This window comes from Danio rerio, chromosome 15 (genome assembly GCF_049306965.1).
Source record: "Danio rerio strain Tuebingen ecotype United States chromosome 15, GRCz12tu, whole genome shotgun sequence".
Lineage (NCBI taxonomy): Eukaryota > Metazoa > Chordata > Actinopteri > Cypriniformes > Danionidae > Danio > Danio rerio.
The window spans coordinates 48,210,001-48,235,777 of record NC_133190.1 but is presented as its reverse complement, the minus strand read 5'-3'; the positions used below and the strand labels follow the sequence as shown (position 1 = coordinate 48,235,777).

At 33.6% G+C, this 25,777-nt stretch overlaps 2 protein-coding genes and 1 long non-coding RNA gene across 11 annotated transcripts in view; 2 read left to right on the top strand and 1 right to left on the bottom strand.

Moving 5' to 3' along the window:
- The window catches only part of fgf12b (fibroblast growth factor 12b), a 99,611-nt gene extending 93,951 nt beyond the window's left edge, over positions 1-5,660 (top strand). For 3 of the 4 annotated variants that reach the window (XM_005169729.6, XM_005169730.6, XM_005169728.6), the window contains exon 5: positions 1,629-5,660. In XM_005169729.6, the coding sequence (XP_005169786.1) occupies positions 1,629-1,759 (131 nt within the window). In that variant the 3' untranslated portion in view covers positions 1,760-5,660. 4 annotated transcript variants of the gene reach the window in all.
- LOC141377932 (uncharacterized) lies at positions 3,659-9,626 on the bottom strand. The gene is made up of 2 exons (XR_012391117.1): positions 9,478-9,626; positions 3,659-8,572 (listed from the first exon to the last, which is right to left on the bottom strand). It is a non-coding gene; the product is annotated as an uncharacterized lncRNA (long non-coding RNA).
- The window catches only part of il1rap (interleukin 1 receptor accessory protein), an 84,371-nt gene continuing 68,212 nt past the window's right edge, over positions 9,619-25,777 (top strand). For 3 of the 6 annotated variants that reach the window (XM_073924108.1, XM_073924114.1, XM_073924111.1), the window contains exon 1: positions 9,619-9,794. The gene's annotated coding sequence lies outside the window, so the exon portion shown is untranslated. Of the gene's footprint in view, positions 9,795-19,853; positions 19,963-25,777 lie in introns of those variants that run through there. The other 3 variants (XM_073924107.1, XM_073924113.1, XM_073924110.1) reach the window with 1 other exon arrangement.

Here is a 25,777-nt window from a genome sequence, read left to right as displayed (position 1 = left end):
TCGTTGCCACTGGTGCTGCGACAAGGATGTAATAAGCACCCACAGGTACGCGTTGTGGCACACCAAAGACTTATTCTTACAGATACTTTGGTCACACCATCTCTAAACATTTAAACAACTTTGAGGAATACGGACGACGACATTTAGGCATTTGTTCTTGTTGCTAGGAAACACAATCGCGCACAGACACAAGCCCCTTTCACACAGTGATACCGGTAAATATCCGGAAAATTTCCGGAACGACTTTACCGGTATGTTCAAAAAAGCGCTGTTCACACAGGCGAGGACGTTACGGAATTTTTCCGGAAAAGAGCATTCACACATCCATTCCAAAATACCGGTAAATTCTGACATCATTCACCACAAATGAGCTTTAAACGGCTGCGCTTGTGTTTGTAAACATTTGGCTAAATTACAAACTCTGTGGATGATCAATATTGTGAACAACTTTCGCAGGATCACTTTCGCATGTCGAGATGTTCATAATATGTGCGTGTGCAGGCGCTCACAGGCTGTTTCACAGGCACACGCAAAGCTTGAAGGTAAACAAACAACAGCTTATCATAAGCATCTCATTGATAATTATTTACACAGCTGGCATTAAGAAGAACATATAAACGTGATCTGACTATCTTCTAGCAGCTAAATGTGTCTGGAAAAATATTCAAAGGCTTTTATTCTCACAAACCGCGCGGACGTAAATGCGTCTGACTGTTGTGATTGGCTAAAGCAGACGTCTCACGTCAGCACGTTCTAGACGTGCACGCGCTTATTACGGCAAACTTCCTTCTGCATTCACACAGCGCAGCATTCCTGCAAATTGCCGGTAATGTTACAACTTCTCTTTCCGGAAAATAGCCAGAACGAATTTACCGGTATTTTCAAAAAGGACCTGTTCACACATACAACCTTTCCGGAAAATTGCCGGCAATTTTCCGGAAAGGTCTGTATGTGTGAAAGGGGCTACAGACATACAGAAGCGAATCCCTTCAGATTCAACACGCATGATGGCGTTCATCAAATTTGCTTAAACTAAGCGTTCTTAAGTATGGCTGTATTTCACAAGGATTCTGACACAGCAATGTGAAGCAGACGCTTTCGTTGCGTTTAGGAGGAAACACGTCAAACTTACTGAAACATTGGAGGTGCTCGCAACAGCTCGCAACAACATCTGAGTTTTACTGCGTACCTTTACATGGACACCAATACTCTGATTGTAATATGTTTAATATAATACTCTGGTTAAGAGTCTACAATGTTAACAGCGATTTTTTGATTACCTTAAAGGACCACCGAGTCTTGAAATACGAAGGTTTTTCTTTCCGTTCACCATGCGGTATCAAATTACATTTAAACAGAAGTCTAAATAAAGTTAAAAATAAAACATACAAAATTAGATGAAACTCTGGAGGAAACGCTGGATAGCCTGGTGATGCGACATTAATTGTTTTATACTGAATTTTTCCTTTTAAACATGCTTCCTTGCTCTTATCCATATTTCTTTGCATGTTGAACACACGTCGGCCACAACAGGAAAAAACTGCAACTGTCAATTCACTGTAATCAAAAATGTGTTGTAAACATCACTGCTGTTTAAATAATCAGATTTATTTGTGTGTGTTTTTCAGTGTGTATGTATAAAGAGCCGTCGCTGCATGATATTGACGAAAAGCAGCGGTCCAGGAAAAACTCAGGAACTCCCACTATGAGCACCAGGAAAGAGTTGAACCAGGACTCTACCGATCATGAAGGCTCATAGCCACACACGCACACACACACAAACACACTGATCTGTAAATGTACACACAAACACACACTCTGACACACACACACATACACACACACATGACCCCTGGAGCTGAATGCTTTCTTACACCCGAACAAACAACAGCAACTTCAGCATCGACAAACATCAAACAAAAATATTAATGAAGTAACGTGAACAACGAATTAAAAAGCTGAATTCTTGCCTGTTCAAAATGTGAGTATCCGAAAAAAAAAGAAAAATCAGGACATGATTTTACATTTTATGCAAAGTCTGGCAAGAGTCTGTTCGTGAAGGGTGTTTCTTTCGGGAGTCTGAGCTTTAAGCCATGTTCGATGATCACACGTTGATTTATGAATGCCAAAAGCACTTTCACGCACCGCTATACGTCGCTCACTTCATTAATATCGAATGTCCTCATCGATTGTGTCCTTTTTTATTCTGTTTGGGATGGGGGGAGGGGCTTGTGAATAATTCTGCTCTCTGATTGGCTGAAGGGGTCAGGTACTGCTCTGCTGATAGGCTCTGATAGTCACGTGGCCTGACTGCAAACAGAATCTTCTTCATCTCATTCCACTGTATGAAAACTGACGTCATCTTTTACAATATCTGTAGCATATTTACTATTCCCTCATACTCTACATTTACGACCCTCGAATGAAATTCTGGATTGCTACTGTACCTTTAAGACTTCTATATGTGAATGAACTGTTATGATCGGTTAAAGGGATAGTTCAACCAAAGGTTTAAGTTCTGTCATCATTTACTCAGCCTTATTTTTCTTAAGCTGAGCACAAAAGAAGATATTTTGAAGAATGTTGGCAACCATAGTGTTTGCTTTGCCTACTATGGAAGTCAATGGCTACAGGTTCCTTATTTTTTGGAGCATGCGAAAAAAAAAATTCAGGACATGGTTTCATGGTTCATGTGACGTGGAGGCGCATGCTTAAGGGTGTTTCTTTTGAGAGTTTTAAAAGTATTTTGGGAGTTTTAAGAGCCTTTTGGGACTTTTACGAGTCTTTAAAGAGTCTTTTGGGAGTTTTAGGTGTCTTTGGGAGTTGTAGGAGTCCTTTAGGAGTTTTAGGAGCTTTTCTGGACTTTCAGGAGTCTTTTTAGAATCCGTTTGGAGTCATTTGGCAGTTTTAGGAGTTTTTGGGAGTTTTGAAAGCCTTTTGGGAGTTTTAAGAGCCTTTTGGGACTTTTTAAAGAGTCTTTTGGGAGTTTTAGGTGTATTTCAGAGTTGTAGGAGTCCTTTAGGAGTTTTAGGAGCCTTTTTGGACTTTTAGGAGTCTTTTTAGAATCTGTTTGGAGTCATTTGGCAGTTTTAGGGAGTTTTATGAGTCTTTGGGGAGTTTTAGGAGACTTTGGGACTTGTAGGAGTCTTTTAGGAGACTTTTGAAAGTGTTGAGATCCTTTCAGGACTTTTGTGAGTCTTTAAGGGTCTTTTGGAAGTTTTAAGAGCCTCTCTGGACTTTTGGGAGTCTTTAAGAGTCTTTTAGCATTTGGCAGGTTTAGGAGTCTTTTGGGAGTGTAGGAGTCCTTTCGGAGAATTTTGGGAGTTTTAAGAGCCTTCCAGGTCTTTTAGGAGTCTTTTAAGGTTTTTTTGGGGAGTTTTAACAGCCTCTCTGCACTTTCAGGAATTTTTTAAGAGTCTTTTAGGAGTCATTTGGCAGTTTTAGGAGTCTTTTGGGAGTTTCAGGAGTCTTTTAGGAGTTTTAGAAGACTTTTGGAGTTGTAGGAGTCTTTTGGGAGTTTTGAGAGCCTTTAAGGGTCTTTTGGGAGTTTTAAGAGCCTTTCTGGACTTTCAGGAGTCTTTAAAGAGTCTTTTTTGAATTTCTTTCTTCTGTTGAGCACAAAAAAAAGATATTTTGAAGAGTGTTGGTAACCATAGTGTTTGTTTTTTTTCCTACTACGGAAGTTAATGGTGACAGGTTACTTCAAAACATCTACTTTTCCGTAAAAAACAATGCATGATTTTACATTTTATGCAAAGTCTGGCAAGAGTCTGTTCGCATCACGTGGAGATGCAGGAGTGAGGGTTTTTAGGAGTATTTTCAGAGTCTTCTGCGAGTTCAGGAGTCTTTCGGGAGTCTTCAAAATATCTGCTTTTGTATAATACAAGCAAAGCTAAATTCTTGCCTGTAAAATTGTTTTAGGACTATCTAAAAAAACAAATCAGGACATGATTTTTCATTTAATGCAAAGTCTTGCAAGAGTCTGTTTGGATCACGTGGAGATGCATGCATGAGGGTATTTCTTTTGGGAGTTTTAGGAGTCTTTTGGGAAGTTCAGGAGTGCTCAAAATATCTGCTTTTGTGTAAAACCAACAAAACTGAATTTTTACCTGTGAAAAAAGTTTTAAGACTATGAAAAAATTGTTTGTTTAAACATTAAACAAAAAACTCATAAAGGTATGTAACCTCTCAAGTGTGAGTAAATAGTGAGTAAAGTACATTTTTTGTGTGAACTATCCCTTTAACATCAGTCGCTGATTGTGTGTTTATGTAAATATGGGCGGTGATATGTTAATCAGACGATTTCTAGCGAGCCAATGAACGGCATAGCGAATGTTTTGAGTATTTTGCAACCCACATCGAACTCTTATTTCAAGGAAATAACGCAAGGTGTCTTGAATGTACCTCAAGCACGTGATGTCATAAAGACGATGATGTCGCAGGAAGTGGCGGAACCTCAGTAAACGGAATGCCCTCATTTCACCGCACGCCTCCTGTTTTTTGAAATGGGAGATCTGCATTTTTTTATCCTGCCAAAAGCACAGACTGCCCTCTGAGTAACCGAACTGGACTTAACCACTTTAAACCAGCACACGGTGTGTGCGCGCACGCACATATGTGTGTGTTTGCTGAGAATATACTGCCCCGGCTTTCCTTCACTCAGCGTTTTTTTAATCACTACTCGACTGTGTTCGGAAGGAGGAATACTAGCATACTGCTCACTGCACAGTATATACTGAATACTGCCTATTATTTACTGCCTTTCTTAAATAAAATAGTATGTGAAACGGTGCACATTTTAATAGTAGTATCACTGTGTTGCATGGGTCATCCGGCAGATGTTATACATCTGTTAAATAACGCTGTTTTGCATGCTTAATCCAATTTTGTGTAAGACGTCCTGTCAAATAATAACAATAAAGATCATTTTTCGCACTGTAAATGAAAGGTTGAATGCATTGCATTGTGGGATAGCTGAGCAATGACACTGTCGGGGTACAAAAACAATTGAATATGTCTCATTACTGATGAAATCACAGCAACACGATTTATTTTTCCTCGCTTAAGCTGCTTTGAGAGTGTATAAAGTGCTTCATAAATAAATGTAAATGACTGCTCAGATTTAGGTAAATGTAGTTTCTCGTCCTGCATACTGTGCAGAGTATGCGTACTATATACTGCAGAAGGAGTGAGATGTGCTAGTATGCTATTCTGAACGCAGCCACATTCCCTGATTCAGCAAAATAATAAGGAAGCTGTCGCTCGATGTTTCTGATTGGTCGCTTGAGCACAGGTTCCTTCCCCTTTAAATGTGATCTACCTGCTCATTGGTTAGATCATCAGTATATACGGGCCAATCAGCTGGGTTTATGAGAAGTCTTCCATTAGTGGAGCTGCACCAGCAACAGAGGGGGGTTGGGCGTCCAAGGTCAAGGAGAGAAAACAAGGGGTCGAGAATAAAGATGTCTGCCTGTATTTCGTAGAGGATGTTGCTAATGAAATGATCTTCTGCCGACCCGGGAAGTTCTTTTGTGTTTGCTGATGTTTGCACCTTAATTCTGAACACGTTCATGTTCATTATGTAAAGAGTTCTGAATAAAGCATTAAACCTGCCACAGGAGGAAAACATCATTTCAAAATTAAAAAGAAAAAAGATTAAACTCTGGTCTGGTGTCGGTGTTTTTCCCCTGCCGTCAGCACAAATGCACTTCAGCTCTGATCCAAAGCCCTCATAATCTGTCTTGTTGTTGGCCAGAGGTTATGGAAAGCTGAAAAAACACACTCTGGATTTTCACATTAGGATGCAATTACTTTGATGTACGTGACACTTATTCATTAGGCAGATGCTTTTATCCATTGCCACTTACAAACAGTCGAAGCAATCAAAGCAACGAAAGTGCAATAAAGAGTGTAAGTAAGTAAGTAATGTGTATTTATTAGGGATGCCACGGTTCTCAATATAATATTGAACCGATCTGTACGACCTCCACGGTTCAATACGCACTTGTGAATTTCTCGGTTTGGCGTTTAAAATATTTATGTGCGTTTTAAATCTCCCTGAATTGACTGTGTGTGCTAAGTCCATGAGCTGAGATGAGGAAACTCCTCCCCGCGAGTAAATATCCAATCACTATGCTCTAAAGTTAGGCGGCGCTTGACCATCATTCCACACTTTAACATTGTGAGCGGCGGTGAAGTGAGGCTGAGGCAACAGTACAAGGAAGCGCCAGCGAAGTGAGGCAACAGTACGAGAAAGCATCAGCGTCAGGCCCGGATGGGCTAATCGGGAGGACCGGGAGAATTCCCGGTGGGCCGGTCCGTTTTTTGGCCGCGAGGGCCAGTGTCCCTTGCTCCATAATCTGTTGCTCTCAGCAGTCACACTTTTTAAATTAATTAATTTATTTACTTGACCACAGTCTTCTTATTCATTATTTTAGTGCAGCTCTGCTCTTTTTATATATAACCAGCCTGCAGGTTTATGATGATATAACTCAGATGAGTCACTCTTCAATATACAGCTCTTGTGGTCCAGTGGTTAGCACGTTAGAGTATGACGCTGCTGACACGGGTTTGATCCTCGTCTGAGTATGTTATTTTTTATTTTTTTTATTGTTAAGACATATAATACTGTTAGGGTTGTTGATCATTTTAAGTTATAAAGCAGCTGTTTTCTCAAAAAAAGACGTGATAGTGTAATTAGAAACTGAATTGGAAATTACCTTATTTTAATATAGTCAGTCGTGAACTGAGGTGGGCCGGTCTGAGGCTTGAAACTCCAGGGCTGAAAAGGAGTCCCACTCCGGCCCTGATCAGCGTCTTTCTAATCTGCGGTGTGAGGACATTTCGGTTTTGCCGTTAAGTATAATACAAACAAAAGAAAAACGGTGAACAAAAAATAACTGTGCGCAGGCATTGTTTTACACGTATATCCATGACTGCACATCTGCAGCGCCGTCACCCAGCAAAATCACTGTCTGAAGGCAGATAGCAGAGAAGGTGATAAAGTCCTCTAAATAGCAACAATCCCTTGCTGAATCTTTCCAGCAAACGTACTGAACTGGTTCCGAGAGACACATAAAATAACAAAGGCAGTGCGGGTGTTAATGCTAAAGATTTGCAGCCGTTTTCGGTGATTGGAGATGTGGGCTTTTGCCATCTTATAAAAGCACTCGATTCGCGTTACACACTACAGTCTCGCATTTATTCAGCACCGAGATAATTAAGATGGTTTATTTATGTTTACTGAAGTACAAATATGTTCATTTGAAATGGCAAATTTATTAACTTTAAATTAAATGTATGTTTATTTTCAAAGTGGAGGATTTTATGTGTTCCACAGTTTGTACACTGAAAAAAAATATTCAAAGATGATTCCCTGGATTTACTCAATTTGTTTACGTTAAGAATGAATTTGCTCTTCAGTGTATGAATTTGCTCTTCAGTGTTTGAACTCTCAGTAATGATTTTTAAATCACACTGAACTGAGCTAAACTGAACTGAACTTAAACACAAAAAAACTGAACTACACTGTTCCAGTTACTATGGCTATTTATGTGAAGCTGCTTTGACACAATCTACATTGTAAAAGCGCTATACAAATAAAGCTGAATTGAATTGAATAAAGTGGTTGTAAACAATTTAATTGTGTTGAATTTAAGCAAACAAATTAAGTTGAACATTATTCAATTTAATTTGTTTGTTTAAATTCAACACAAATAAATTGTTTGCAACAGTTCTGCATGCAACACTTTTTTCAGTGCTGCCAGCAGCTGCGAGATTTCAGTGTTATTTTTTATACAATACACTAGGATCTAGTGTACTTTTCTTGGCTTTAAGTAAAACAAAATGAGTATTGCAATAAATCGTTTACATTTTTTATCTCCTTATATTGCCTATAGGATAAAATAACACGTGTCAAGCCAAGAGAACCGAACCGAAAACCATGTTAAAAAACCGAGGTATGTATTAAACAGTGGGCTAACTGTATTGTCGCATTAATAGTATTTATATAGCTCATCTATTGTGTATGGCCATACACCCAAAGTGGTTCACAATCATGAGGGGGTCTCTCCACTTCACCACCAGTGTGCAGCATCCACTTGGATGATAGAAGCATCAGGACAACGGCGCCAGTGCACTCACCATACACCAGCTACAGGTGGAGTGGGGAGACAGTGATAGAGCCAATTCAGTGATAGGGGGTGATTGGGAGGCCATGATGGATGGAATTTGGCCAGGACACCGGAGTTACACCCCTATTCTTCATGAGAAGTGTCATGGGATTTTTTTAATGAGCACAGATAGTCAAGACTTTGGTTTAATGTCTCATCTGAAAGACAGTTTAATGTCCTCTTCACTACACTGGGACAATAAGACTCACCCAGACTGCAGATTGAGCGCCCCCTGCTAGCTTCATTAACACCACTGCCAACAGCAACCTAGTTTTCCAACGTGGTCTCCCATCCAGGTACTGACCATCCAACCGGCTCTTGGGCTGCAGGGTGATATGGCTGTTACAAGCCCCCGTTCGTTATAATAAAATAGATAATTTCCCATGATGTAAATTACCCCTCTAAAATAAAAGGAGAAAAACATAGTTAAACCACAGTAAACACAAATACACTATCTGACCAAAAACAAAAACCCAACAGAGAATATTCTTAGAATTTTCTTATTTGGTTTGCAAAAATAACCAAACGTGAACTATATGGGAACTATATTTATAGCTATTACTGTAGTGTGTTTTGAACCGTGCTATAGTAAAGTGTATTATATTGTAGGCTAAATATTGTAGTATTTACAACCATTTTAGTAATGAAAGCTGTAGCATACTATAGTATTAACTAGAGTCAACTGATAAACTGAAATTAATACTGTAGTATACTTTAGTTTTTACTACAGTAAACTGTGGTGTAGTATTATAGCCTATATTTGTAGAAAACAACAGTATTGGCTCATTTGTTTATATTACTATTGTTGTTGTGTTGCCATGGCAACTTTGAATTACCTTAACTGATTAATTAATGTACGTTATATTCTCAAAAACACTGTATTTACTATTAATTACTATGGTATTTTTCATGTGTGGTGTTTGCTGGGAGGTGCCACCAGACTGTGGTGTTTTGTAAGCCTTTTATCTCTATCCAGCTTTTAAAATATGGAAAATAATCCACTATAATTTCATATTTAAAGGAGAAAACAATATAACCGCGCGCTTTTTTTAAATGGAGGATTCTGATTGGTTGTAACCAACTGACTGAAACGCATTGGAAAAGCAACGAAAACCCCAAACTACATCTTACAAAGCTACATTACAAATAATTAAATACCTACAAATACGCCATATTACCGTAATACAAATGATATTCCAGTGAAATGTGCTGCCTCAGTTGTAACCTTGTTTTGTGTGTTGGCAAACCAATATTTAGATTAAAATAATCATTAAATTAATACAAAAATATATGCTATATTACAAACCTGGCTTAAGATCAGCACTTGTGCATCTACCCCCAGAAAAATCACCATCTGAATGTTATTATTATTTTAAAGCCACCGTTAGAATCAGTATGACGCAACGAAGCCTCGTTAGCTGAAATCAGTTGACTCAAGATCCGAATCAGTGATTCAAAACAAATGATTCGGTTTGAAGATTCGATTAAATATAAACACAGCTCTCTCCGTTTTTTTGGAGCCTATTTTTGAAGATTCTGTTCATTTTATTTTAACACAGACACACAAGTGAACATGAAGATGTTGATGAACGTCATATCATGCTTTCAGATGTGAAGTTTTTGGTAAGATATTTTAGTTTACGTGAAGAAATGAAGCAGAAAGGTGAGTTTATTTGTTTCCTCAGCTGATGCTTTATAACCAAAATAGTAGATTTTCTTTAACGTTAGACACAAACTCATAGGTCTACTGTTAAATGTATGCCCAAAGCATTGAAAATACTCAAGAAATAATAATTAGTTCAACAATTAAGGGTTGGTAAAACTATTTATTCGTTGCCATATGTTTACAAAAGCTGGGTTTATTTGATCGATACAGTAAAAACTATTAAACAAATATCATTGGAACTTAAATTAACCGTAGATTGATACATTTGTTATTATTATTATTATTATTATTATTATTATCAGTGCTTAAAACAGTTGCTTAAAACAGTTGTGCTGCCACATATGTTGGTGTTAAATTATAATTCTTTTAGGGTTTTTGGATTTATAAAAATGATTGAATAAAGTTCAGAAGGCCCTAAATACATTTCTGAAGAGCGCCAAATATGTCCCAGGAGCTACATTTTTTTTGCAGTTTTTGTTTTTGCGAATCCATTGTGTATGCTTTTTCAGATCTCAAACTTCTCTCGCGAGTGCCATTCACTCCTGCTGTTCTCGTGTAAATCCACCAGAGGCCGCTGTTGACGGACTGGCTGACCAATCGACTGACCCACCTTCTTCCCTAAACCCAACCGATAGTGTTTTTAAAATCATGATTGACCAACGCCCACCAACTTCCCTAAACCCAACCAACAGTTTTGAAAGCAATCCAGAAAAAGAAAAGCCCCCGTCTGATTTTTACCGCATTTTCACCCTGTTATTTACTTGTTTGATTTATTTTTTGGATTCTAACCCTGTTGTTGTGGTCAACTCTGCGTTTTAAGTCTGTCGACGTACATGGTGAGCTACTGGACCAACTGGTGACAGCAGGAAAACAGTCCTTACTGACTGGTAACAGCCAGCTGGTAAGCACAAATAAGAAACGCCATTATACGGCCCCCTAGTGTTCGGTTTAAAGACGAAATGCAGCCATACGTACTTCTGGCTACATAATTTGCGATCTTTAGAAATGTAAAGAGGCTATGCTTTCAGAATGAGCCTGTGTTGGAAGTCCCTGTGCATATTCTCCATTTTACACTCAATACTTCATGTTAAAGTTAAAATACTTAAGTATATGTTACTAAAAAGTGAAGTAGATTCAAATAATTACATAAAATAATTGCTTTTAATTATATAATTAAATTTTTTGATCATCTTATTTTGATTTAGCAACATTTATGTAATTCTCAAAGTATGACTAATCAGTTTCCTGGAGTTTTTATATTTATTCTGAGGGATAAATAATTCTAAAATGACAGAGGAGCAGCTTTACGGAGAGGCTTTAAATGAAGTCTTTCTTCTCTTGAACACCAGAGGCTTTAAAGGCTGATGTGTTCGTCTTGACGCTGCTTGAAATGCAAAATAAATCCTCTCACATCAGGCTAAAATTAGCAGCCGGTCTATTCTGAAAGCGCAGAGCTGAAGATGATGATGGCAGATGTATGAAGGTAAATCAGTAGCAAACCTCGAGAGCTTGCAAATCTAAATGTGAGAACTTGTGATGATAATATTTGTATGTGTAGGTTGAACTCTGATGTGAATGGCCAAATCTCTTCATTTGCACACAGACAATGATTAAAAGACCTGTTTTTGGGATACAAATTGCAGATTATTAGTTACAGTTGAATTATTATTATTATTATTGTTAGCCCCCGTTTGTTTATTTCCCCATTTAAAGGGTTAATTAGGGTAAAGTAAGGGTAGGCAAGTCATTGTATAACAGTGGTTTGTTCTGTAGACAATACAAAAACAAGTATAGCTTAAAGGGGCTAATAATTTTGACCCTAAAATGCTTTAAAATACATTTAAAACTGCTTTTAAACTGCTTTTTTTCTAGCCGAAATAAAACAAATCAGACTTTCTCCAGAAGAAAAAATATTATAGGAAATACTGTGAATTTTTCTTGCTCTGTTAAACATCATTTGGGAAATATTTAAAAAAGAAAACAAAAAAAATCTACAGGAAGGCGAATCATTTTGACCTTCACTGTATAGGTGATGTTTATGTGTGCATGTTCAATGAAGTGTATCTGTATATTAAGAGTATCTCTAGCATTATTATTAATATTATTTCTTTTATTTTTGTTACATATAATTAAATTTCATTATATTTTATTTATTTATAGTTGTATTATTTATTATTATTAGAATAATTTATTTGATTGTTTATAATAATATTAATTTAATAATATTATTTATTATTTTATATTGTTTTATTATGCCATTTATTTTTATTCCTTTAATTGTATTATTATTATTATTATTATTAATAATTAATAGTAATATTATTTGTATTATAATATATTTGTACTTGTAATAATATAAATGTATTTATTTATTTATTTAATATGAAATGTTCACATTACTTTTTAATTTATTCTTTATATTATTTTATTTTATTAACATTATTGGTTTGTTTTGTAGACAATAAAAAATATAGCTTAAAGGGGCTAATGATTTTGACCCTAAAATTCTTTAAAATAAATTAAAACCTGCTTTTATTCTAGCCAAAATAAAACAAATCAGACTTTCTCCAGAATAAAAAATTCTATAGGAAATGCTGGGAAAATTTTCTTGCATTGTTAAACATCATTTAGGAAATATTCACAAGACAAAACAAAAAAAAATCTACAGGAAGGCGAATCATTTTGACCTCAACTGTATAGGTGATGTTTATGTGTGCATGTTCAATGAAGTGTATCTGTATATTAAGTGTATCTCCAGCATTATTATTAATATTATTTATTTCATTTTTGGTTCATATAATTTAATTTCATTATATTTTATTTATTTATAGTTTTATTATTTATTATTATTAGAATAATTTTATACGATTGTTTATAATAATATTAATTTAATAATATTATTAATTATTTATATGGTTTTATTATGCCATTTATTTTTTATTCCTTTAATTGTATTATTATTATTAATAATTAATAGTAATATTATTTGTATTATAATATATTTGTACTAGTAATAATATAAAGGTATTTATTAATTTATTTAATATAATAATGTTCACATTACTTTGTCATTTTTTATTTATTGTTTATTTCATTTAATTTTATTAACATTATTGTTTTGTTCTGTAGACAATAAAAAAAACAAGAATAGCTTAAAGGGGCTAATAATTTTGACCTTAAAATGCTTTAAAATAAATTAAAAACTGCTTTAGTTCTAGCCGAAATAAAACAAATCAGACTTTCTCCAGAAGAAAAAATATTATAGGAAATGCTGTGAAAAGTTTCTTGCTCTGTTAAACATCATTTGGGAAATATTTAAAAAAGAAAACAAAAATATCTTCAGCAAGGCGAATCATTTTGACCTCAACTGTATAGGTGATGTTTATGTGTGCATGTTCAATGAAGTGTATCTGTATATTAAGTGTATCTCTAGCTATATTAAGTGTGCTCTCAATTGGACTCTTAATGTTCTTCCATATCAGTATATTTAGTTATGAATATGCACGTTCTTTAATGCATATTTAGCACAATGAAATGCTGCCCCCTGCTGGTCATGTACTGATGCCGCATTTAATAGTATTACTTGCACACATTCAGTAAATAAAACTTACAGGCAGCAATCTGAAGATGAGGATCGGGGTCACCTTCACTGCTGTGCTTTATAACTCGCCAGGGTTTTACACGTTAAAAGGATTAACAGCGAGGTAAAAGTGGCAGTAAATGTGCCGGCGCAGCAGATATTGTGCTGACGCAGCGTGCGATTTATCACAGCGGTCAGCAGGGGGCGCATCATCTGTCACAGCAGCGGGAGGTAATATACTAGCTCAGCCGATAGAGAGCAGCATTACACTGCAGAAACTATATGTGGAAAGAGACAGGCAGGATTCAATAATGATGAGTAACATAAAAAAAAATTAAGGTATAAATCTTTTTCATTTAACTAAGAGCACTATGTAGTTATGTATGATATTCTTGAACTCATATAAATAACAAATACTAAATTAGGGTAAAAATAATAAATTATTTTATTATTTATTTAATATAAAGGGCAATGCAGAAAAAAAGCAAATAATAATGCTTAAGTAATCAAAAAATAGGTATCTAATATTTATTAATAGCTAAAATTATATTTATATAAATTAATTATTTATAATAATAATTTATGTCTTTTAATATTACCATTTGCTTTATTTTTGTTTCATAATAATTTATCACAACATTTATTTCTTTATTTAATTGCATTATTTCATTATTTCATTTATATTTATTTTATTTATTCGTTTTTATTTAATATATTTATTCATATTAATATTATTTATGTATTATTATCATTATTTAATTTTATTGTTTATAATATTAATTTATTATTGATATTATTATTTATTTTATATTGTCTTATTATGTCATTTATTTTATTTATTCATTATTTAACTGTATTGTTATTATTTAATATTATTCATTTATAGTAATATTATTTTTTATGATATATTCGTATTTGTAATAAAATAAATGCATTTATTTATTCAATAATTATTTTCAAATAAATTTTTATTTTTTATTTATATTATTATTTATTTAATTTAAAGTACAGGAAAAAATATATAGTTTATATATATATATATATATATATATATATATATATATATATATATATATATATATATATATATATATATATAGTTTATTTATTTATTTATTCTTTATTTAATTTCATTAATATTATTTGTTTTGTTTTTGTTTAAAATTATTGTATTATGTAATTTTATTCATTGTTTAATTGCATTATTATTATAATTATTAATATTATTTATTTTATTTTTGTTACTTATAATTTAATTTCATTATATTTTATTTATTTATAGTTTTATTTTTATTATTATTAGAATAATTTTATTTGATTGTCTGTAATAATATTAATTTAATAATATTATTAATTATTTTATAATGTTTTATCATGCCATTTATTTTTATTCATTGTACATTGTACTTGTAATAACATAAATGCATTTATTTATTTATTTAATATTAAATTTTCACATTATTTTGTCATTTTTATTTATTCTTTATTTCATTTAATTTTATTAACATTATTTAATTAATTTATTCTTTATTTCATTTGATTATTAATAATTATTTATTTGTTTACATTTTTGTTCCATATTATTTTATCAATATTTAGACAGTCATAAAATTATTTTGGCCACAGCAAAATAAACCGCCAACTTATCCATCATATGTTTTATGGAGCGGATGCCATTCCAACTGCAACCCATCACTGGAAAACCATACACGCTCAGTCTCACACATGCACTATGGAAAATTTAGCCTACCCAATTCCCCTATAGCGCATGTGTTTAGACTGTGGGACAAACCGGAGCACCCAGAGGAAACCCACACCAACACTGGAAGAACATGCAAACTCCACACAGAAATGCCAACTGACCCAGCTGAAGCTCGAACCAGTGACCTTCTTGCTGTGAGGCAATTGTGCTACCCACTGCGCCGCCCCTAATTTTAATATAAATAGTTATATTAATATTTGTTTCATATTGTTTTATTATGTCATATATTATTGTGTTATTTATTATGTCATATTATTTGGAAGAAAGGCATATATATATATATATATAATTATTATTATTATTATTACAATAATATATTCATATAATAGAAGAGAACAGAATGCATACTCTGCATATACTACAACTCATTTAAATATAAATGTTAGGCAATACAAATATATTTATTTAGCACATTTCACACACAGCGGTATTCCAAAGCACTTTACATAAACAAGAAGATTAAAAGAATCATAAAATAATCACAGAATACCCAAAACAAATAAAAACAACAAACAATTAAACTAATTAATGTTAAAAATATGCTAAAACTAATTAAAAAGGAATAAAAAAAGTCACAAATAGTGAGATTAATATGTATTAATACTATTAATATGACAAATATGTAAATGCATTAAAAATACACTGACTATTGCAGATAAAATCAACAAAGACAATAAGCACAAATAACAAAACCCCAAAATTGTAAGTATAATATGTCTGATCAGCTCAGGAATTGCTGTAGTGTCTATTGGAAGTGAAGTGGCAGCACAAAAAGCAGAAAGTCTGCTTATTCCCCAGCACATAAACACACATAAACATTATTAATGAAAGTTCCCAGCGGTCACAGGGAAACGCATGAGTCAGGGCGGTGGAGGTGGATGTAAATATCGATAAAATAAACAGTTCTGCATTTGATTTACAAATGTAATGCAGATCCATAACTGTAAATCAGACGCGCAAACATTATAACTAGTGTATCCGCAGGACTCCCTCATTCATTTACATCTACAACACACACGTGAGCGCACTACATTTGAGCAATCGCCATTGCAACTCTCTCTCTCACACACACAAACACGATAAATATGCTCATATAAAAACATCAACTACATATATTGTGTATTATTTATGTACATGAGACAATGCAGAGAGGAGAATGAAATACAGAATAGTTGAATAAAGGAGAGAAAAAGCTGAAAAGAATAGAAATTACAGAGCAAAATAATACAGAACAGAATAGAACAGGATGGAATAGAACAGTATGGAACAGAACAGGCTAGAACAAAGCTGAATAGAACAGTACAGAAAAGCATAGAACAAAACAGAACATTATGGAATGGATTAGAACAGTATAGAATAGAACAGAATAGAAAAGAACAGTATGGAATAGAACAGAACAGAATAGAACAGTATGGAACAGAACAGGCTAGAACGAAGCTGAATAGAACAGTATAGAAAAAGCATAGAACAAAACAGAACATTATGGAATGGATTAAAATAGTATAGAATAGAACAGTATAGAATAGAACACAATAGTACAAAATAGAACAGAACAGTATGGAATAGAACAGAACAGAATAGAACAGTATGGAATAGAATAGAACAGAAAAGAACAAAATAGAACAGAACAAAACAGAACAGAACAAAATAGAACAGAGCATTATGTAATAGAACAGAACAGAATATAACAGAACAGAACAGAATTGAACAGTATGGAATAGAATAGAACAGAACCGAATAGAACAGTATGGGATAGAACAGTATGGAACAGAACAGGCTAGAACAAAGCTAAATAGAACAGTATGGAAAAAGCATAGAACAAAACAGAACATTATGGAATGGATTAAACAGTATAGAATAGAACAGTATGGAATAGAACAGTATAGAACATAATATACAAAACAGAATAGAACAGTATGGAATAGAACATAATATACAAAACAGAATAGAACAGTATGGAATAGAACAGGTTAGAACAAAGCAGAATAGAACAGTATAGAATAGAATAGAACAGTATGGAATAGCTAGAAAAAAGCTGAACAGAACAGTATAGAATAGAAAAGAACACAATAGAACAGTATTGACGAGAATAAAATAGAACAAAACAGAATAGACAATTATGGAATAGAACAGAACATGGAAGCAAAGTTTGGAATAGAACAGAACATAATGGAATAGAACAGAACAGTATAAAACAGGTTAGAACAAAGAATAAAAAAGTATGGAATAGAACAGTATGGAACAGGTTAAAACGGAACAGAATAGAACAAAATGGAATAGAACAGTGTGGAACAGAACAAAGCAGAATAGAACAGTATGGAATAGAACAGTGTAGAACTGAACAGAATAGAATAGAACAGTGGTTCTCAAACTGTGGTACGTGTACCACTAGTGGTACGCGGGCTTCCTTCTAGTGGTACGCGGAGGAATGAAAAATGTCATGTACATGCTACATATATTTCAAAATGTATTAAAAATTATGTATATAATGTGCCATATATGACATATAGCCTATATTTCTGAGGTAATCTGCCACGTTTGTTTTACTGTGCAGAGTTGTAGCTGCTTTACTGGGCCTACTGCGCTACTGTATTTCAATACTGCTCATTTTGGTGGTACTTGGAGAGACAATTTTTTTCTAAGGTGGTACTTAATGACAAATTTTTGAGAACCACTGGAATAGAACAAAACAGAATAGACAAGTATGGAATAGAACAGAACAAAGCAGCAAAGTGTGGAACAGAATAGAACATAACAGAATGGAATAAAACAGAACACTATAGCACCAGTCTGATCTCACGAGGAAACGCTAATTTATACAAATCTATATGAGTTCAGTTGAACGAAAATATAAGATTTTAAAAAGGAGGCGTGGCACCTAACCCCACCCCTAACCCCAACCATCACTGGGGGATGAGCAAATCCTACTAAATTCATACGAATTAGCCACTAAATCAAAAAGTTACGAATTGCAGTTAGATTGTGTTGTACAGAACAGGTTAGAACAAAGAAAACAGCATGGATTAGAACAGTGTAGAACAGGTTAGAACAAAGAGCAGTATGGAATAGAACAGAACAGAGCAGCAAAGAATGGAACAAAATAGACCCGTATAGAACAGAACTGTATTGAATAGAATAGAATATCTCTCTAGAACGAGACAGAGAGAGAGACTTTATATTAGTAGTACTAATAATAATTAGATTATTAATTAGAATTATTAATTAAAAAGTAAGTAAATATAAAGTAAGTAAATAAGAACAAATGGCAAAATGGGTGATAAAATTTATGATGATAAAATGACAAACAAGTAAATAAATTTGTATAATAATTGTAAACAGCAATTATACACCCTTAAATAAATAAATATTTATTTGAATATTACTGATACACAAAATAATAATTATACAGATCCTCAAAACATCAAAAACTGGTAATATTATTAATGATGATAATAATAATGTCCTTATTAATTTTTATTAATTATTCAAGTAAATATAATATTATATGTATAAAACATATACTATATAGTATTATAATGTAATATTATAATAATAATTAAAAACAAATCAATCATTCAGTTATAATCGTGATAATTATAATAATATAATAATGATTGCCCAACATAATGTACATGTATACACAAATATTTAATATACAGATCCTAGCACAGCTAATATTAAATTAAAAAATGTAAAAAGCACAAAATATTCATCATACAGAGCCTCAAATAGCATAAGGAGATTTACTCATGATCTTAAAGATTGAATAATAAATTATAAAATACATATAATAAATAATAAAATCAAACAAACAAAATGCATTCATAACAGATTCACAAATATTTAATATACAGATCCTCCAATGGAAATAATAACATGCAAAATGTTAAAAATCCCCTCAAAATATTCATTATTTAGAGCCACAAAAAGCAAAATTCACTAATTCACAAATATCGCCATAATAAAAACAATCAAACAAACTTAACAAGTACTAAATAATGCATAACGGATTCACAAATATTTCAAATTAATATTACATATTAAATTGTGATCCTCCAATAGAACTATACTACTACTATTAATAAGACTAATAATATGTAATTAATTATATATTATAATAAATATTGTGCTCTTATTACGTGTTATGTTGTATTGTTATTATTATTATTATTATTATTATTATTATTAGGCCTATTATTATTATTATTATTATTATTGTTATTATTATTAGTTCTGTTGGTGGATGAAAATATTTAAAAAGTAATATTAATATTAAATATTCGTCTATCCGTTATACATGTATTTATTTCTTAATTATTTGGCAATCTTTAGGATTGTGAGTGAATGTTCTCATGCTGTTTGAGGCTCTGTATAATCAATATTTTGTGTTTAACCTTAAATGGCAGAAGAAGCAGCAGGCTTAAAATGACGAAATATATAAAAGTGTTTGGTCAGGCTGTCTATAATTGCGCAAGAGTGTGAGTTTACGGCACTCCGCACTTCTGATTCGCGCAGTGTTTCGGTTTTAACGGGACACTTCCAGTTGCGTCGCGTTTGCGTCGCGTTTTCCGGTGCGCGGTGCGGCGGCTGTTTGACGCGCGTGCGACTGTTCAACCGCGGGTTTTCCGTGGGAGGAGCCTGAGCTGATGCGATCAGATGTGAGCGTAAATCGTTGCGTTTGTTTCCGTCCACATGGAGAAACACGGAAACGTCCGTCGCGCGCTGAACCCATACAAATCCGGAGACCGGACAAATTAACGGGAGCGGAGCAGCGGTCGAGCCGGTTTGTGCCTTGTCTTTATTCTTTTGTTGGTGAGATTTGGTGACCTGTGGACGCGTGTTTACCTGTCATTATGCATGAGTCCCACTGCTAAACACTTCCTCTGCTTAGTGTGTGTGTGTGTGTGTGTGTGTGTGTGTGTGTGTGCTTGGCACTGATAGGAAAGTGTCGGAAAGTGCTTTGGTGCTGCCAGCGTTTGGTACCACGGTGATTTCATCGTATTTTCTGAATATTCCGTGTAAATGCTGCTGTATGTGAGATCATTTAAGTGCAAGGAGGCTATCCTGCAAGCATATGATGTATTAAAAATACTTATCATAATAGCCTATGTATATTTATTCCTTTTTAATGAGTCTGTAGGCTTTTAGTACAGCTTTTCGTCTGAAATGCCTTTCAGAAGGGTGTTTGATGTTGTTGGTTTAAAGTGATTGTCCTAAAAAAGCATGGTTAACGTGATTAAAACTGATATGCTGATAAAACTGATACATTAGAAATATATAAAATTTGAATACATAGATATAGGATTATGTGGTTATATGAATATATGATATATGCCTTGCAGTAAAAAAGCACAAGTAAAGGAGCAAAAAAGATATGATATATATATATATATATATATATATATATATATATATATATATATATATATATATATATATATATATATTTATTTATTTATATATATATATATATATATATATATATATATATATATATATATATAATTTATTTTTTAAGACTATTCTAGGTCTGAGACATAAAATTATATGTTTTAGTATTTAATGAGTCTATATATTTAATAGAAAGAATATTATGCAAATTTAATCAATCTACATCAAAAATATATTTTTACATATATTAAAAACAGATATTTTAGTAGTCTATGTTATATATATATATATATATATATATATATATATATATATGCACATTTAAATGCCTATAGTAATGAAATTATTTTTATGCCTCGAAATATATTACAATATCTATCAATATATTGAATGCATTTATTGTTTAATCTAATATACAGAGTATATACACATGCACATTTACACATATTTAAATGCCTATATTAATGAAAATATTAATATACCTCAAAATATATTTCAACATGTATGAATATTTTGAATGCATTTATTATTTAATCTAATTTATAGCGGTTTATTTATATATATATATACATACATACACACACACACACACACACACATTTAAATGCCTATATTAGAAAAAATATTGATATGACACAAAATATATTACAATATCTATCAATATATTGAATGCATTTATTATTTAATCTAATATACAGAGTATATACACATGCACATTTACACATACACATTTAAATGCCTATATTAATGAAAATATTAATATACATCGAAATATATTTTAACATGTATGCATATTTTGAATGCATTTATTATTTAATCTAATTTATTGGGGTTTTATATATATATTATAAATATACACACATACACACACACATTTAAATGCCTATATTAGAAAAAATATTGATATGACACAAAATATATTACAATATTTATCAATATATTGAATGCATTTATTATTTAATCTAGTAAATATGTGCAGTTGTGATCATATTTTCACCATTTACATTGGTTATAAGACAGAGATGCACGTAAAACTCAATATAACTACTTCAGAAAAAGATGCAATGAATATTTCATATGATCATAACAAGTCTTTTTATTCAGCAGTGTCTGGAAATGTACTGTTTTAATAACCGTCAGCATGCATGAACCATTTCCATCGCAATAGGTATTTTAATAACTCAAAAAGCATGACCCGTTAGATCGAGTTAGATCTTTAAAAGAGCATCCTGTTATTGCATGTCATGGAGCAGGACGATATCATGCATTGAATGATAAACCGGTCCTGTGGTGGTTTGGTTGTAAAACAGAAGACTTACTACAGCATAACGATGAAAATATTCAATAAATAAATCAACTATATTCAGCAATTCCAGCAGTGGGACATATATGAGCAAATTATCTTTAAAGTTTGTCATTTGTAATTGCGTAAATGCAATTATTTATTACAGATTGCATGATAAAATGTGTAGTCTGTAATATAGATTACCCTTTTGGATGTGGCTCAGTGGTTAGCACTGTGGCCTCACAGCAAGAAGGTTGCTGGTTCGAGTCCCGGCTGGGACAGTTGTCGTTTCTTTGTGGAGTTTGCATGTTCTCTCCATGTTGGCGTGGGTTTCCTTAGGGTGCTCCAGTTTCCTCCACAGTCCAAACACGTATAGGAGAAATTGATGAATTAAATTGAAAGTCGTGTATGATTGTGTGTGTGTGTGAATGAGTCTATGGGTGTTTCCCAGTGCTGGGTTGCAGCTGTAAGGGCTATGTGAAATATGTGCTGGTATAGTTGGCAGTTTGTTCTGCTGTGGTGATCCCGGATAAGTCAGAGACTGGAGGAAAATGAATAAATGAGATTACCCATTTATGGTAATGCAATCCGACTACTATTGCGTTACATAGCATTTTTTTTCGACGTATTGTACGCGTACATATTTAATAATTCAATAAACAATTCAAATATATTTACCTGTTCAAACAGCATAAGTATATGATCAAATAATCTTAGCAGGTGGATGTCTTGCAAACGGTGCTGGGTAGATACGAATTGTAAGCAGTTATAGGATAAATTGTGTATTCTGCAATATAATCAAATCACTTTTATTGTCACATCATCAGCAACATGTGTGCTATGTTGAGTGAAAAGCTTAAAGAGCCCATATTATACATGAAATAGGTTCATCTCTTGGTTGTAAGGGTCTCCAACAACAGTCTAATATGCATGCAAGGTCAAAAAACACTTTCATGGTCTAATAATCTGCATTTATTTTTCCCTAATTATCCCAGCGACTCCTGTATGAATCGTCCAGTGATTCATTTGTTCCCAAACTCCTCCTTAGCACGAAGCTAATCTGCGCTGATTGGACCAATGACAGTCTGTCGCGATTGGTCGACTGCCTTCAGTCAGAGTGAAATGCCAAACGGCTAATCAGCAATATAAAAGTAATCACAGTTCATACACGCTCAATAGTGTAGGCGTGGAGTTTAGCTGCCAGTGGGTCAATGTAAATACAGACTATGGACTTGAAAATACAGACGACTGACTATTTTATTGAGCAAAAACTCCAAAAGCTGTTGAGGAGATCTCCTAGCTTCTCACTCTGCTCTTTTCACAGACACACACACACACACACATATTGCACAAACACACACATGCACTTAACCCTGCTCCGGACGACAACGCGCGCGCACACACACACACCTCCGGACGACAGCACGCGCACACACAGACACACACACTACTCCTCGTCCACGGAGCTCCGTTAACGCAGCACGCGTCGCGTTTTTAACGTGACTTTGCACGCGATAAGAGAATATAGCCAGTTAACCTGATACAGTACACGCGGTTACAAGTAACAAAACACAACTAAATACATTTGCAAGCTGGAGTCAACGAGGCAACTTTAATCGCACGTACTTACACTTGAGAAATGGAGGAAGAAATCCATCCTGACGTCCAGCAGTAAGTTACTCTTTACTGATCCTTCCTTTAACAAACACTGATGAAGTATTCTTTGTAGCATGTAGCTTCCAGAAGTTTCCAGTAGTTTCCAACTGCTTGGCTATAATGCTGAGGTTTCATGTTTGGGTAGAGACTCAATATATCCATCTGCAGTGTGACTTCAATCGACCGGCATGTTTGTGTGTGTGTGTGTGTTTGTGGGTGTGTGTTTGTGTGTGTGTCTGGGTTTCTGCGTCAGAGGGCGGGGCCTCAGGTTTGAAATCTCCCGGGTTTGCGCGTGCACGTGAATAACTTGGTTTCGTTCGTACGTCATGGCGAAACACCTAATGAATCGGTATCAAGGCGACTCGTTTGAAGCACTATGAGTCGACTCTTTTATAGATGAATCAACCGTTTTAAACACTGTACACTAACAGATTTAAGCCTTAGCTGGATACTTTACTTTACTTAGAGCTGTGTTACACACTACATGGAGGGGAATTTTCAAAAACCCATAATATGGGCTCTTTAAAAAAAAAAGTGTGTACATCCAGCACGAAAAACGACAAAAATACAAGTAAAACACACAAAACACAACAAAGATTGCTGGGAGCTCGCAACACGGCGGCCATGCTCGGCGCCATCTTGATGATGTCTAATATGTGTTACGTCCTTTTAGATGTTAATATTAAACTAGGAGTAGGTGACATAACATACAATAGTTCAGTGTGTGTGACAAGCGGATGGAGAAAGAAATGAACTGCCAACAAAATATCACTGCAGTTATTTATTGCCCAGACTTCCAGTGAAACCAGTGAAAATATATTGTACAGTGAACGAAAAGTATTTACAATGATTAAATGATGAATTACCTGGGGGAGAGGAAGTAGTTAGATGTGCTTAAATCAAAGAAGTAAATATAACAAAACTCAGTAACTGTTTTCAACAAACTAAACTAAATATGAAAAGAAAAAGCATGAAAAGAAACATCTTCAACGTACCAAATGCCTTAACTGCTCTAACTAAAAACAAAACATACAGAAAGCAGCACATCCTCCTGGGGTCTGTTCTTCGTACCTCGCTTAAATGATCTAAGATGATTTGGCAGATTCTGGATCTTTTATCCTTGATAACTGATCTCTCGCTAATTTGGTTCTTCAAACAAGTTTGCGAATCAGATTAGAATGTCTGGATGAACTGATCTGAGATCGCTGCCTGTGTTGTGAAGGACAGATATATCCATCCTCGAAATCATGATCGGCAATGCAACGATTTTCTGACGGCACAGCAGCGTAATGACATCATCTGATTAATATTCAATTATCCATGTGAGCAAAATTACATCAAATTAGCAGTAAACGGCTTGTTAAATATGATACGCAATAACCTTTCACATTTGTTTTGAGCGGCATGCTTTACACTTTCATGTGTCAAGAGTATTCATCATGTATTTCAATGCATATCAATGTATTTAGTTCTACATTTAGAAAAGATTTTCTTTATTATAGTAGGCATTTTTTTAATCGCTGTATGGAATAACTGGATGTTTACAAAAGCATTTTGATATGGTAAAGGCGTCTGCAACTTTTGTGAAGCATCAAATCACCGGCATATTAACTGTCAAAACATGTTCATGACTGCATTAATGTATTATTGCTTTTTTTTAAAAAGTCACATATTTTGCATTTCTATTATCAAACACAATTTGTACTAAAGCGATCTCTAAAAAGTTCATATCAATAAATTTTCTCTTTGCACCACCAGGTGGCAGTCTTTGTACTTTCATTTCGAGGGTGCAGATTGCATAAGTTTTATTAATATATATAACTTTATTAATTTTATTAATAACTATAACTTTATATATATATATATATATATATATATATATATATATATATAGTTATATATATATATATATATATATATATATATATATATATATATATATATATATAGTTAAAAATATTTACTATTTTCCCAAGTGTATATAACTACTACTGTAAGAAAATATCAGAATTCGGAACACACTTTCTCTATTATCTTTGCTTGAACTGAGCCGATCTAATCCTGTTTATATGAACTGAACCTGCTCCCGATCAGGTTTGAGCTAGCAGAACTGTTGCTATGACAACAACTCTCGGATCAGCTTTGAAGAATGTAACGATCCTGGATCGTGTCAAATCGTCAATATCCAAATCCAGCTAACTGAGTAATCCACGTACGAAGAACAGACCCCTGAACCTAGTGAACTTATACAAATTATGCATCTCAG